Consider the following 14,704-nt stretch of genomic DNA (forward strand, 5'->3'; position numbering starts at 1 on the left):
CACATCTAAATGTTTCTCTAACACCTGCAGAGGTAAGAGTCCACCACCTCTATAGGCAGCCCAATCGAGTGCATGAGCACTCTCTCAATGAAGAAGTATTTCCTATCAGCCAAACTGAATCTCCGCTGGCTCAACTTCACTAGTTACATGGGAGAAGAGGCCACTACCACAACACCACAACCTTCCTTCAGGTACTGTGGAGAGTTTTCCTTACAAAAGACCAAGTTTGTCCCACACACTCCCTTCAGAATCCCATGGAAGCCAAAGGATTGTGATTGTTTTTCAAATTTCTCTGGATTAGAATTGAACTGAATGTGCAGACCCTGTGCCTGGACACACGGTCAGAACTGTAATGTGTGAACCAAGTGAGTAGATGAACTGCATTAATACCTATGACAGGAGTCAGTGGTTTGGTTTATAAACTCCATTTCCTGTTGTACTTGGAGATGTACATGCCTCTTGACATCCCTTTCCTGTATAGCATGGAGACCCTGCGATGATTTTGCCTAGGCTGTACACTTTGAAAATATTGAAAGCACAAATGCATGCAGACTTCGTGCTTTCTACAGTTTTGAAAACCTGAGCAACACTTTCTTCAAGAAGAACTGCAAGAAAGGGCAATAGTGTAGCCGGAGGACACAGTTTTTCTGCAAAATTCAGATAACACTAAGAACCATTTAGAGAATTATTTAGAACCACTTTTCAACACTCTTTACTGAGTGATGGAAAAAATGAAAAACGGAGGAACACTCTGCAACCCCTGTGATCAAAAGCAACCAGGAAAATAGAATTATTATGTTGTCTCCATGAGGAGAATGAAGATAAGAAGAAGTGAATAGCGAAGAGCACCATTTCTATGTTCCCGCGGCAGAGGCAGCGGCGGCGCTCGGTGGAGCCGTGCGTGCAGTGCCGGGCGGTGACTGCGGGCGCCGCTGTTCACCGCAGAGGAGAGGAAGGAGCGGAGCGCTGCAGCCAGCCCCGCCCGCTGCGGCCCGGCTCGCTCGCTCGCTCTCTCGCTGTGTCGGCGTCCGGAAGGGCTGCGAGCGGCCCCGCGGTGCTGCGGTGAAGCGGAGGGTCGGCGGGAGAGCTCGGCGGCGGCCGAGAGGAGAGACGGAGCCGGAGAAGAAAGCGAGACGGAAGCGGGAGCAGAATCGGGAGGCGGAGCGGCGCCGGAGCGGCGAGCGTGAGGTGCCGGCGGTTGGTGCGGTGCGGGAGATGTGCGCTGCGAGAGAAGAGCGCTGGGGCCGGAGGCGGCGGGCGCTGCTGCTGTGCTGCGTGTTGGTGGCGGCGTGGGAGGCGGCGTGGGGGCAGCTGCGCTACTCGGTGCCCGAGGAGCTGCCCAAGGGCTCGTTCGTGGGCGACGTAGCCAAGGACCTGGCGCTGGAGCTGGCGGCGCTGCGCGCCCGCGGCGCCCGAGTTGTGTCCCAAGGCAGGACGCAGTACTTCGCTCTGAATGCCAACAGCGGACACTTGGTGACGGCCGACAGGATAGACAGGGAGCGGATATGCGAGAACGTAGAGCCATGTGTGCTGCGCTGCGAGCTAATCGTGGAGGGAGAGATGAAGGTGTATGCAGTCGAAGTGGAAATCACGGACATTAACGACAACACGCCGAAATTTAATGAGGTAGAAATGAAGTTGAGAGTGAGCGAGATGGCATCCCCTGGCTCGCGGCTTCCTTTACGGGGCGCACAGGACCCGGACATGGGCTCAAATTCCCTGCAGAACTACGCGTTGAGCGGCGATGAACACTTCTCGTTGTCCGTGCAGGCGGGAGCCGACGGCGAGAAGCGTCCCGAGCTGGTGCTGACCAAGGCGCTGGACCGGGAGGAGGCGGCGTTTCACGAGCTGCTGCTGACGGCGAGCGACGGCGGCGAGCCGGCGCGGACGGGCACGGCGCGCATCCGCGTGGTTGTGCTGGACGCCAACGACAACGCGCCCGCCTTCAGCCAAGCGGTGTACACCGTGCGAGTGCCCGAAGACGTGCCCGTGGGCTCCACGCTGCTTAGGGTTACCGCCACCGACCCCGACGACGGAACCAACGGAGACGTTGAGTATACACTAAACAAAATTACTGAGAAAGCTTCGAAGATATTCCATCTGGACCCCGATTCGGGGGCGATCAAGCTGGAGAATAAACTAGATTTCGAGGAGGGAGATGCTTACGAAATAGAAGTGCAAGCAGGGGACGGAGGACACCTTTTAGACACGGCGAAGGTGTTGATCTCGGTGACGGACGTGAACGACAACGCGCCCGAGATTTCGGTGCGGTCGGCGCTGAGCGAGATCTCGGAGGACGCGGCGCCGGGGACGGTGGTGGCCCTGGTGCACGTGCAGGACCGCGACTCGGGCGGCAACGGGGAGGTGCGGTGCAGCCTCGGCGAGGGCGTCCCGTTCCGGCTGGAGCGGGCGCTGGACGACTACTACAGAGTGGTGACGGCGCGGGAGCTGGACCGCGAGCAGGCGTCGGAGTACAACGTGACGGTGCGGGCGGCGGACGGCGGGTCGCCGGCGCTGCGGAGCAGCGCGGTGCTGGCGCTGCGGGTGCTGGACGTGAACGACAACGCGCCGGTGTTCGCGGAGGCGCGCTACAGCGCCCGGCTGCCCGAGAACAACGCCGAGGGCGCGCTGGTGCTGACGGTGCGCGCGTCGGACGCGGACTGGGGGCAGAACGCGCGCGTGCGCTACCGGCTGCGGGAGGGGCGGCTGCGGGGCGCGCCGCTCTCGTCCTACGTGTCGGTGCAGGCGGAGACGGGCGCGCTGTACGCGCTGCGCTCCTTCGACTACGAGGAGGTGCGCGAGCTGGAGCTGTGGGTGCGGGCGGAGGACGGCGGCGCGCCGCCGCTCAGCAGCAACGTGTCGGTGCGCCTGCTGATCGCGGACGAGAACGACAACGCGCCGCAGGTGCTGTACCCGCCGGCGCCGGGCTCGGGCTCGGGCGCGGGCGCGGGCGCGGGCGCGGTCTCGGGCTGGGCGGGCGTGGAGCTGGCGCCGCGCTCGGCCGAGCCCGGCGCGCTGGTGGCCAAGGTGGTGGCGGTGGACGCGGACGCGGGGCAGAACGCGTGGCTGTCGTACGAGCTGGCCAAGGCGACGGAGCCGGGGCTGTTCCGCGTGGGGCTGCACAGCGGCGAGGTGCGCACGGCGCGCTCGCCAATGGCCCGCGACGCGGCCCGCCACAGCCTGGTGGTGCTGGTCAAGGACCGCGGCCGGCCGGCGCTGTCGGCCACGGCCACGCTGACGGTGGTGCTGGCCGAGAGCGTGGCCGAGCTGCTCTCGGAGCTGGGCAGCGCCGCGGCGCCGGCCGAGCCCGCCGGCAGCCTGACGCGCTGGCTGGTGCTGGCCGTGGCGGCCGTGTCCTGCCTCTTCCTCGCCTTCCTGCTGCTGCTGCTGGCGCTGCGCCTCCGCCGCTGGCGCCGCTCGCGGCTGCCGCCGCCGCCCAGCGGAACCTTGCGCGGCGTCCCGGCCTCGCACTTCGTGGGCATCGACGGCGTCCGCGCCTTCCTGCGCTCCTACTCTCACGACATCTCGCTCACCGCCGACTCGCGCAAGAGCCAGCTGCGCTGCGCGCCCGGCAGCTGCTGCGACACGCTCCCGGCCCGCCCGCCGCCCGACGAGCCCGCACTGCTGCGCGGGGAACACGCTGCCGCCCAGCTCGCCCCCGACACCGACGCCCTCACGGTGAGTGCTCCGACAGGTGCACATCCCTCCTCCCGCCTCCCTCCCTCCCCTTCCGCCTCTCGTCCGGGCTTTGATTCTTCTTCACAGCTCTTTTCCTCACTATTTTTTAATGCTTTTTATGCTCGCGAGAGTTTTGGCCGTACAAGTCTCCTTCTCCTTTCGCTATATTCTTCAGAGATTTGGTCTTGACGACCCCAATTTTCACAGTCCTTTCCTCCTGACTTCCTCAATATTCCTTCATCTTGTTCTATACTGTGTAGAATGTCTCTTTATAATTAGATCTTCTGTATCAGTACACCTCAGGGTGCTAGCACTGTGATTGATCAATTACGTGAGTGTAGCGACAATGTGACCATCAGAAATTAGCAGATTTTACAGTAGGGTTAAAGAAAAGAATACTTACCGATCCTCAGTGTTCTAGGCTTAAAGTGAAAGAACTTCGAAGTATGTGTCTTTGACGGAGACCAGTTCACAAGGACGCCTTAAGAACAGACGGGCTACTGCTCTGCTGGCATGTAGCAAAGTTTATTTGAATATCACTGTTATTTATATCATGTTAGATGCTAGTTACATGAAGCGAATCCTTTGTTCTGAGTTAATTATAGACTGGCCTGTTAGTTACACAATCATTGTGGTTTGTTACTGATTGCCAAACTGATTTTTTTGTTCATGTATTCATGTGATAGTTCTTTGTACCTTGTACCTGTTCTTTGTCATGGAATGTTCAAAGCTGTACAGACCTACCCAAGACCACTTGATATACCTCTCCCTTTCAGGAGTTGTTATCTGTAATCTTTATGCAACCCTTTCAGGCCGACTTGATAGGTCTGCATACTCTCCTCATTCTACCCTTTTTAATTTTTAAATTGTAGGTAAGGGTCCTATATTTTTTCGTTGTTCCATCTTAAGCCTTTTCAAATTAATGCTAATCCGTAGTATTTGCTTGGTGATTATTTTTATGACACATGGGCAGATCAGTAAGATCACAAAGATTAGTGTACCTATAACAATAATACTATATAGACTATGTTTAAAAGAGTCGAAGGATGGGAAAGAGGCTTTCAGGGTTTCTACATCCCAATCATGTCACATAACAACTTTTTCACACAGGGGCAATGTTTGATTAATTTGAAAACATATAGGTAGACCATTAAGTTTTCCAGTATAGTTGATTTTGGCAGAATAAGTCCTAATATGTGTGTCCAAATACTGTCCCATAAACATTGTTCGGTTATTATAAATAGGAATGTCTATTTCCTCATCCCCTGTAACAGGATGAATAACTGTTGGATTGGGGATATAAGCCCAATATGTTTCGGGTGCACATCCTCGTCTTAAAATCCAGAGGGTACTTAGTAGTAGGGTGGTAGTTGAATTCTTCGATGTCGGATGTTTTCCTCATTCTGATTTAGGGAAAATCTTTGCATCTTCCGTCATAGTTTTCCCATTCTTGTTTTGGGCATGGCATACGCAGCGCTCTGGGATCCAGCGAGGAGATGTCTCATCTGTGGGAAATATACAAACATATCCTCGACCCCACATTAGTACTGGATCTGGACCGCGCATTTTTCCATCTACTGGATCTTTCCAGAAAACCAAAGGTTTCTCTTTTCGTGATGGATTCCAGTGCCTATCAGCAGCAGTTAATCCATCATCATCAAAAGTTAAAGAATTCAGAACAAATAATGCATGAGATATCAAAGAGAAAGGGGTATCTTTAATCCCTATTCCCCATTCCCCCTTCTTTACTTTATTCAGTTGCGTTTTCAGCAGATGGTTATATTTTTCAATAATACCCTGACCTTGAGGATTGTACGGGATCCCCATTTTGTGTTGGATGTTCAGTTGTTGGCAGAATTTTATAAAGGCTTGACTTGTATAAGCTGGACCATTATCTGTTTTTATAAAGCTGAGTCTGAGTCGTCTATTAGTCTAGCTGAAGTTTGTAACAGCCTAGCTACAAAATCCTAGTAGGGTTCATCAGGACCCTGCCTTATTTTGGTCAGTTCCTCTTTTCATACTCCAGATTTTGGTAATCTTTTTTTTTTTTTTTTATTTTCCTTTTTTTTTTTTTTAATTTATTTATTTATTTTTTTATTTATTTTTTCTGGCAACCAATCCAATTTCTCGTATGAAATCATAGGTTTGCGGGTTATAATTAAGTTGTCGAAATACTCCTGCAAAATTACCTGCTCCTACCAACTGATCATAAGTTATTCTTAATTGCTGACACTGCAGAGAGCATACATAGGAATCACAACGCTCAGAATAATCAGAAGTCCATAATAAGTATTCTCCCCACTCAGTACTGCTTTAGCTAAGGATTTCCAGTCTGCTGGCAGGAGCATTTGAGATGTAATTGTCTGTAAAATTGCAAGAGTAAAGGGGGCTGTGGGTCTGTATTGCGCACTAGCAACTTTCAATTCCTTCAGTTGTTTAAAAGGAATTGGCTCATAGTAATTAAGAAATCCTCCCGCTTCATTTTGTCGTTGTATCACTGGATATGCCTGTACTGAAAATCCTTCCATTATTTCACCATCCTTTCTGGCTTCTTTTAAAGCTAATTGTAAAGGAGAATCTTGCATTATAAGATCCTCTGGTCCTAAAGGGGGGTGCATAGTGCCTTCTCGAAAAGCTGGCAAAATATTAACAGGCTGCTCTATTGCTTGCGCCTGAACCCCAACTTCTTTTATGGCTGTGAAGGCAGCAAGTTCTTCGTGGTGGTATTGGGCTGCTTCATTATTTAATTCATCCCAATCTTCTGGGCTTAATTGTTCATTTTTATATTATTTTTGAGGGATTTTTGCGGGGACACCAAAGGTTGCTCGAACCTAGGAGGGGAAGGTGGAGGGGCAGAAGGCATGGAAGGGAAATTGTTGAGAGATTTTGACCGCATTAATGGGGTCTTAACGTAATGCGTTTCCCTTTGAGCTTCTCATCACCTGTGTCTTTCCTCAGACATTCCTTAACTAAGGACCATAGAGTAAAAGCATCTATAGGGACCTTTTCAGGTCCGTGAACTGCATAATATCCCTGAATCTTATCTCCAACTTTATTCCATGTTTCTAGATTGATAGGGCCATCTCTGGGAAACCAAGGACACACAGTTTCTACAAATTCTAAAAACCGATCTATTTGTTTCTTAGTAACCTTTATCCCTCTTGCTGTTAAAAGGGATTTTAACATTGCAGCAAACATACTACGCTCCGTGCTGGAGGCTACCCCCATTTTGTTTACATCTGTCTATAACCAGTCCTTTACCCTTTCCCAATAACTCACCAACCGCAGCTCATAGGGCAAGCGACATCCTGTGTCCCTTGGTGACCGATGTTTCCCGGGTATTGGCATCAAATGACGGAGACCAGTTCACAAGGACGCCTTAAGAACAGACGGGCTACTGCTCTGCTGGCATGTAGCAAAGTTTATTTGAATATCACTGTTATTTATATCATGTTAGATGCTAGTTACATGAAGCGAATCCTTTGTTCTGAGTTAATTATAGACTGGCCTGTTAGTTACACAATCATTGTGGTTTGTTACTGATTGCCAAACTGATTTTTTTGTTCATGTATTCATGTGATAGTTCTTTGTACCTTGTACCTGTTCTTTGTCATGGAATGTTCAAAGCTGTACAGACCTACCCAAGATCACTTGATATACCTCTCCCTTTCAGGAGTTGTTATCTGTAATCTTTATGCAACCCTTTCAGGCCGACTTGATAGGTCTGCATGCTCTCCTCAGATCTTCTGTAAGCGGTCCTCATTTGCAGCAGGCCCTTAAATGCGTTCTAAGCGCCGACTGGAGCGACCCCTTCCGGTCGCACGGGTGAATGCCGTCACCAGGGTTGACCGGGTCTTTTCTTCGGGTTCTCAGTCAGTGGTTCAGGCCGTGACTCAGCAGGCCCCATACAGATGAGTGGTTGATTTTTTGACTACTTCAGTTTGCCTGTTATCACAATTAAACACAATCTTCACAGTTGTTACTGTTTACCAATTGCTATAGATCAGTTTGTGTGAATGACTTGTGAGGAAAATAGGGAATGTGTTTTGCTATTTCTCGATCTTTTATCTATGTCCTGATTACAATACTGGCTTATCTTTGCTTACACTTTCTATAGCAACTGCCACGTTAGGGTTTTATCACTTTATTGTCTAGTTTCATTATGCTTGGGCAGATCCAAGAGTGTTGTCTCTGCAGTGACAATGCTGCTCACCACTTACGTAGTTTAAACATTTTTTTGCTAGTTTCCTTTCAGATTCTAAAGGCAGAACACAGTGAAGTTGGTAACCCATTCTAGACTGGAATATCATTTAGAGACAGGCCATGGGGCGGATGTTTCCATATGTGCCTTGAACATTTAAAGCTGTCAATAGGAAGAATTCTGTATTCTTAGATTTCTGTAAAATGTCATAAAAAAGATTGTTGTTGAATGTAATTACCATAGTCTCAAATGCTACTACTGTTGATTGAATTGAAATCTGTGAATACTGAGAGAAGAGGGTACGAGTGTTGTGTCTAGCCTGGGATATAGCTGATAAGCATGGTTTAGAGAAGGTACAGTTTGATTTCATACTGGTGCTGACATTGGTGCTCTTCAAAATGAAATTGTAATTTCTGTGTCATTACAGGCAGTGACAGATCACTGGAATTGAATATCTCACCTAAATTGTATGTGGAACAACATATATTATTATTGTAGTAACAGGAATGGCATACAACCCCGGTTTGAAACCTCTCCAGAGTGCATGTAGCAAACACATGGTAAGGAAGCTGTAATTGTTCAGTTGGATCCAAATTTGTGTATTTTACAATTCAGACTTCCTACAGAATGGTGTTTGACATCTGATGGTTGACGAGATGGAGAGTAGCTTCAGTGTTAAAGAAAAATGTGAATATTGAGTTGTTACATTGCCTTTTCCTTTTGTCCTTATCCAAAATGCTCTGCTTATTCTTTCCACCTTTAGGGCTCATTCCTTATCCTTCTCCGCTCCCTCCCACAACAGTGATTTGACTCAAGATTAATAGAATTGTCATTTCACAGAGTTGGTCTAGATGAAATGGTTGTTGCAAGTCTCACTTCTGGTTCTCTAGTTGTCAGTTTGTGTGATATCTGAGCAATAGGATGCTGTACTTACGGCACTGATACAGTGCATATTGATACAAACCACCTTTTCTTTCCTGTTTGAAGTAACAGTAGGATATTGTTACCAGTGTTACTGGTAGAGTTATTGACTTCCTTTTCTTATTTCCTAATGATCATCAACCTGAAAGAATAACATCTGTTGTGAGACAGGGCAGATATGGAAGAGTACCGCTTGCTTCTATTATACCTGTCTAGGAAATAGGTGTTCTTGTTCTTTCTGGTTCTACTTGGTTTGGAATTTTTAATTGATGAATGCATTTGTTTGGTTCATTTCTATTTTTTCCTTTGTATTGTCCATAAGTGCCTATTTGTGTGACTTTAATGTGATCATAGAATGCTAGAAACAGAGTGGTTTGGGTTGGAAGGTACCTTTGAGATCATCTGGTTCCAATCCCCCTGCTGTAGGCAGGGACAACTCTCTCTAGATTAAGTTGCTGAAAGCCCCATCCAGACTGGCCATGAGTGCTTCCATGGTGGGAACATCTACATCCTCACTGGGCAGCCTGTTCCAGTGCCTCACCTCCCTCACCATAAAGAATTTCTTCCTAAAATCTGTCTAGTCTAAACCTACTGTCTTGCATGTTAACGTTATTTCCCCTTACTGCGACCAGCCTTTATATGAATTCTCTACTCAGCTTTCTTGTAGGCCCCTTTAGTCACTTGGAGGCTGCTATGAGATTCCCCCCAGAGCCATATCTTCTCCAAACTGAAGAGACCCAGCTCTCTCAGCCTGTCCTAGTTGGGGAGGTGCTCCAGCCCTCTGCTCATCTTCATGGCCCTCCTCTGGACCGGATCAAACACCTCCATGTCCTTCCTTTGCGGAAGGCAGAACTAGACATACTACTGCTGGTGCGATCTCACAGAGGCAGAGTAGAGGCACAGAATCACATCCCTCGGCCTGCTGGTCACACTTCTCTTGATGCAACCCAGGATACATTTGGCATTCTGAACTGCATGTGTACATTGATTGCTTGTACTGAATTTTTCATCATCAGTCCCCGAGGAATGCTACTTATCACAGGCCTCAGTGTTCACACTGAGCTATTGATTGCAGCTCTGAGTGCAACCATCCAACCAATTCCTTATTCAGCAAGTAACTGATTCATTCACTTCATTAGATTTCATGTTGTTGATATTTATGTTTTCTAGGACTAATGCTGGGAATTCCTTGTGTCTGAAAGCCCTCAAATTGGAGAAGATTTTTCCAGTTGTATGACTTGGAGGTGTACTGTCCATACATAGCTTCAATAGTTTTAGATGTAAAAATTCTATGTATTTATCTGTGTAGTTCTGGCAGGGCAGTTGCTCAGTCACTTAGCACGTGCCTAGTCCTGTGCCATTTACATTACAATCCCATTATCCCTGTCCATGTAAGCAAAGAAAATAAAGGTTTTGGCCAAAATTCTTTATGTAGCATAATTCTCCATTATTAGAATGTTTTATAATTCTCATGGGTAAACTTGTTTATCCTTTCCGATGTCGTTGTACCTTGTGATATAGTCTCTTCATTGTCATCATTACATTCTCATGATTTTATTTTCTTGAAGGGTGTTTTTCCAATTTCTAGACAGTGTTTTTTAATTTGGAAATTGTGGGATCCAGACCATGTTTTTGCTGTTTAGTCTTCCTGCAGAAAGAATATTTGCCATCTGGTGACTGACATGTTGGAGAGTGATTTCAAGTGTTGTACTGAAGAAAATCCTTCCTTTCTTCCTGTGAAAACATTTGAATCACCCAAAGATAGGTATTTCTGCTTGAAGAGAAAGGAAGTAGGAGGTGAAAGTGTACAAGGTACCATTTCTCAAAAGGTTTAATGTCCAAAAGACCCATGAGAAGAGGCTTAATCCTTTGGTTCCATTATTTGTGTGTGCTTCCAAAAGTGAGTTGGTTTTCACAGACCCCTGAATTTTTGTGATCTTTACACATTCAGGCGTCAACATGATTGGGCATATGCTTGACATCTAGTGGGAGATGGTCTTAAAATGGAACATACTTATCCCATGTACATGTTCTCTTTCCCATCTAAACTCTTCACCGCTTTTCTGCTTAGTGATCTGTTGAGGGAACACCATGCTGTGGGTGGACACAGTGGAAAAATGAATAACTAGTGCTTTGATGCTGTTTGCTATCATCAGATATTAAAGGAAATGGTAGAAAGTGTATTTGACAGTGACTTGGGGAAGATGTAGGTGAAGAGGTCGTGCAGGAAGAGGAATGTATCAATGACAATCTTTCAAGTGTGGAGAAATCTATTCTTGTACACAAATGCTGGGGTAGCAACCTTGATATGGGTTCACCACTAGGATATCATGTTGAATAATATTTGCTGTGATGGAGGAGTGATGTCTAACGAGGGATCGTGATGTCCTTCCCATCAGTTGTTTTCACTGTCTTGCCATCTTTGTTATCAAGATGAAATCATGTCTCAGATGAGGAGGTCTTGAATATACAAAAGTTTTCTTGAAATGTCAGTGAAAGTAATTCTCTCACCAGCGTTTGATGGATGGTTAAAATCTGAATGATATCCCTGGAGCACCTCAAGTCTCTGAGTGCAGAGCAAGGGTGGTGAGTGGGTGGACTTGAATGTAGACAGCAGGTAGGTCAGCAGTGATACTGCGTGGACAATGGATTGATTTCATAGTTGGTGCCAAGACCTGCAGCATCTCTGCACATTTTTTTCTCCTTTTCACTGTTTTGAATGGTAGCAGTAATCTTCTGATGACAATGGATGTTCACAATTACTGTGTCTATAGAGTGACGATGCACACCTGTAACATAGTATACTTCTTGTGTGAAAACCCATTAATCCATCTATAAGAAGCTATCATGTGACAGAATTTCTCCTCAGCTCTGTTTCCTTTATTCCCAGGCTGTTGTTACGGTTTGTATATCCGACTTCTGGGTAGGGATTTTGACTTGGAAATGGCAGGGTTGCATTCCAAGATTTCCTTCCTCCCTTGGCAAGGTCCCAACCACCTGAAGTCAGCAGTTTCTGTTAATCAAGAATGAAGCAGAATCCCTCAAAGTTTACTGAAGTAGTTGGGAAAGATTCCTGTGGTCACACTTCAACATTTGAAGTTTCATATTCATCAGAGGAGAGCAGGGCTCATAGCTAGTTACTTTGTGATAACCGGTGACTATTTCTCAAGATGTCATGTACACTGCAGTCCAGAGAATGACAATGGGGCTGTACTTGCAACTTAAGTCCACAGTGACTTCCTCGTGCTTTGTGGAAGGACTCTGTGCCTGCAGAGAAGGCTGTGACATCAAACTCATGTAATTATTTTGGAATGCTTCCTTTCCTACTTGAGGATCTCTACCTGCTCCTAGAATTTTGTCCATGTAGAAAGGCTTTGTTGTTATTTATTTTCCAATTTATTTTCTTTTGTATCTGTTGCTCATGTAAACCACTAGCTGGGCATTTCAAGAGTGTTACATGTGTTTTGGAGTACTGGAGATGTGTAGATACTTAGTGTTCTCTTCCATTTTCATTACTGTGCTGTGGATATAAGCCATGAAGAACTGGAAGAAATAAGACTTGTAGTAATGAGGGAGTGGTTTCCATACAGAGCTTGAACATTGACAGCTGTCAAGGCTAAGTCTTTAATATATTTCTCCATCAGTTAAATGTCAGTGAATGGAATGTGCCTGCAGTGAGAGAGATACCATTAGTGTGTGGATGTTTTCCACGGCACTGACGATATCTAATTGTGGCATATGGAGATGAAAACTCGACTTAGAGAATATATAACTACTGTGTTAAGGTGTCTATGGTTGGGCAGAGTTATGCTTTCATCCCTGGTGCCAAGGCCTGCAATTTCTGCTGTGATCCCGGTATCCCTGTCCTTGGAGGCAGTGATGCTTCCCCAGGAATCAAACATATTTTGCAAAAACTGCAGGAGAAAACAGCTGAGGTGTGGAAGAGTGCATCAAGAGGGACTGATATTTAAGAAGCCAAGGGGAAAGAAGGGCAAAAGTGATGTGGTCACCGACCTCCCCTGCTAATGCATAACTAGAGCTGAAACTGACCCCAGTGTGTGATCTCATTGTACAACTGCATGTAGACCTGCTTGCATGTCTATTGTAGGTCACTGGTGCCTTCATACCAAACTAAGTGCTGTTTTTTCTGGTGTGTGAGTCAATATGTTGTTGGAAATAATGTAGGTGATGTGAGATAAAGACGAGGATCTTCAGCTGTTCCAGTCACCAAGGCTGCAGTGATAGCAGAGGAAAACAGTCATTCAAGACTGTCCAGAGGTGAAGGAATGGCAGTAATTATTTCTCTGTCACATCCATGCTGGTACTTTTTTCCTTGCTTGGTTCATTTTTCCATTGGGCACTCAGCAGACATGCCATGCAATCTGACTTTCTTGTTCAGAAAGAAGTCTGACCTGTGACATATTTTCCACCGAGATAATGAAATCTCCAGTGCAGTTGTTACCTATGAAATATCTTAACTATTGTATGAGGGGAGCTGCTCAGTGGAGACAGTCCAGAATGGAATTCTCCATGGCAGGGGTTTGATGTGTGATGTGGGGAGCTACTGGCTTATTGATGCATCCTGACACAGGGGAATATGATTTTGGAAGTAGGCTTCATACAGTGTGTGAGAGGGAAGTTCCATTTGTTGAACTGGGTGGAGACATAAACGACTCTGTGTAGAATGTCCATATCAAAACAACAATGTGAAGTTAATACTGAATGTAGTATTTCATCAAGAGTGCTCCTTCAAGAGGCAGCGAAGCTCTCACTCAAGGAAAACTGCAAGAAACATGGTACAGAGTGCGCTTCTGCAGTACATATTAGCAGGTGGAACTAAAATTAATTATACTTTACATTGAACACTATTGGCAATTCATTCTCTCATGTGTTGGAAATAGCAGTCACAGCAGTATCGTGTCTGTTTCGGACTTCTCTGAAGAAAAGAAAGCATGAACATTCATACCGCAAGAACAGGAGGTTACAATGGAACTAAATGCAGATCACCACCATCAATTTAATTTTTCTGGAGAAAGGTTGTGCATCAGGTGCACAGTCAGCTCAGAGTGCTCAAGGCAGCTGCTGGTTAATCGGAGCACATTGGTAGAGGAGAATGATTGGTTTGGGATCTTGTATTCCTGTGGTATTTGGAGATGTATAGGAGGTTCAGTTTTTCGAGAGAGACAGATCCCAGGAAAAAAACATCTTGAAGGACTCAAATAGTGAAACGAATTTAACAAGTGATAAGAGTGTCTGAAAAATATTAGCTATGGAACAGAGCACACAGCAGAAAAAGTATTTCGGGAAGGACTGTATGAGTAATCATTGCAATGGTGGTGGAGACGGTCTTTATGCAGTAGTGAGATAAGCCTGAAAGACATGGAGATGAAATGCACAAGGACAACGCATCAAATACACCAGTAAAATATGGCCACAGCAGTGCTCTACCATCTGTCGGATCACGAACATGATGAAGAACAAAAAGGTTCCTGTCATCTGCATCAAGAAGAGAAGGACTAGCAGGAATCACAAGCCTTACGATGTCAATAAATTGCAACGAGATTGCACTGAGCAGCGGCTGTGCGTCCCTAGTAGTTCCCGCGGCAGAGGCAGCGGCGGCGCTCGGTGGAGCCGTGCGTGCAGTGCCGGGCGGCGGCTGCGGGCGCCGCTGTTCACCGCGGAGGAGAGGAAGGAGCGGAGCGCTGCAGCCAGCCCCGCCCGCTGCGGCCCGGCTCGCTCGCTCGCTCTCTCGCTGTGTCGGCGTCCGGAAGGGCTGCGAGCGGCCCCGCGGTGCTGCGGTGAAGCGGAGGGTCGGCGGGAGCGCTCGGCGGCGGCCGAGAGGAGAGACGGAGCCGGAGAAGAAGGCGAGACAGAAGCGGGAGCAGAATCGGGAGGCGGAGCGGC

At 47.3% G+C, this 14,704-nt stretch overlaps 1 protein-coding gene across 1 annotated transcript; it reads left to right on the plus strand.

The window, feature by feature from the left end:
• The first annotated feature begins 1,215 nt into the window (after positions 1-1,215).
• On the plus strand, positions 1,216-3,867 carry LOC136047753 (protocadherin gamma-A2-like). Its single transcript, XM_065735046.1, has one exon. The coding sequence runs from the start codon at positions 1,216-1,218 to the stop codon at positions 3,865-3,867; it is 2,652 nt and encodes an 883-aa protein (XP_065591118.1).
• Positions 3,868-14,704: the final 10,837 nt, after the last annotated feature.

Source organism: Cyrtonyx montezumae, unplaced genomic scaffold (genome assembly GCF_038088225.1).
Source record: "Cyrtonyx montezumae isolate F1298 unplaced genomic scaffold, pur_monq_1.0 scaffold_18, whole genome shotgun sequence".
Lineage (NCBI taxonomy): Eukaryota > Metazoa > Chordata > Aves > Galliformes > Odontophoridae > Cyrtonyx > Cyrtonyx montezumae.

Bases quoted from the DNA above. Each gene is read 5' to 3' on its own strand.
- LOC136047753 (XM_065735046.1), top strand. From the start codon at position 1,216: ATGTGCGCTGCGAGAGAAGAGCGCTGGGGCCGGAGGCGGCGGGCGCTG.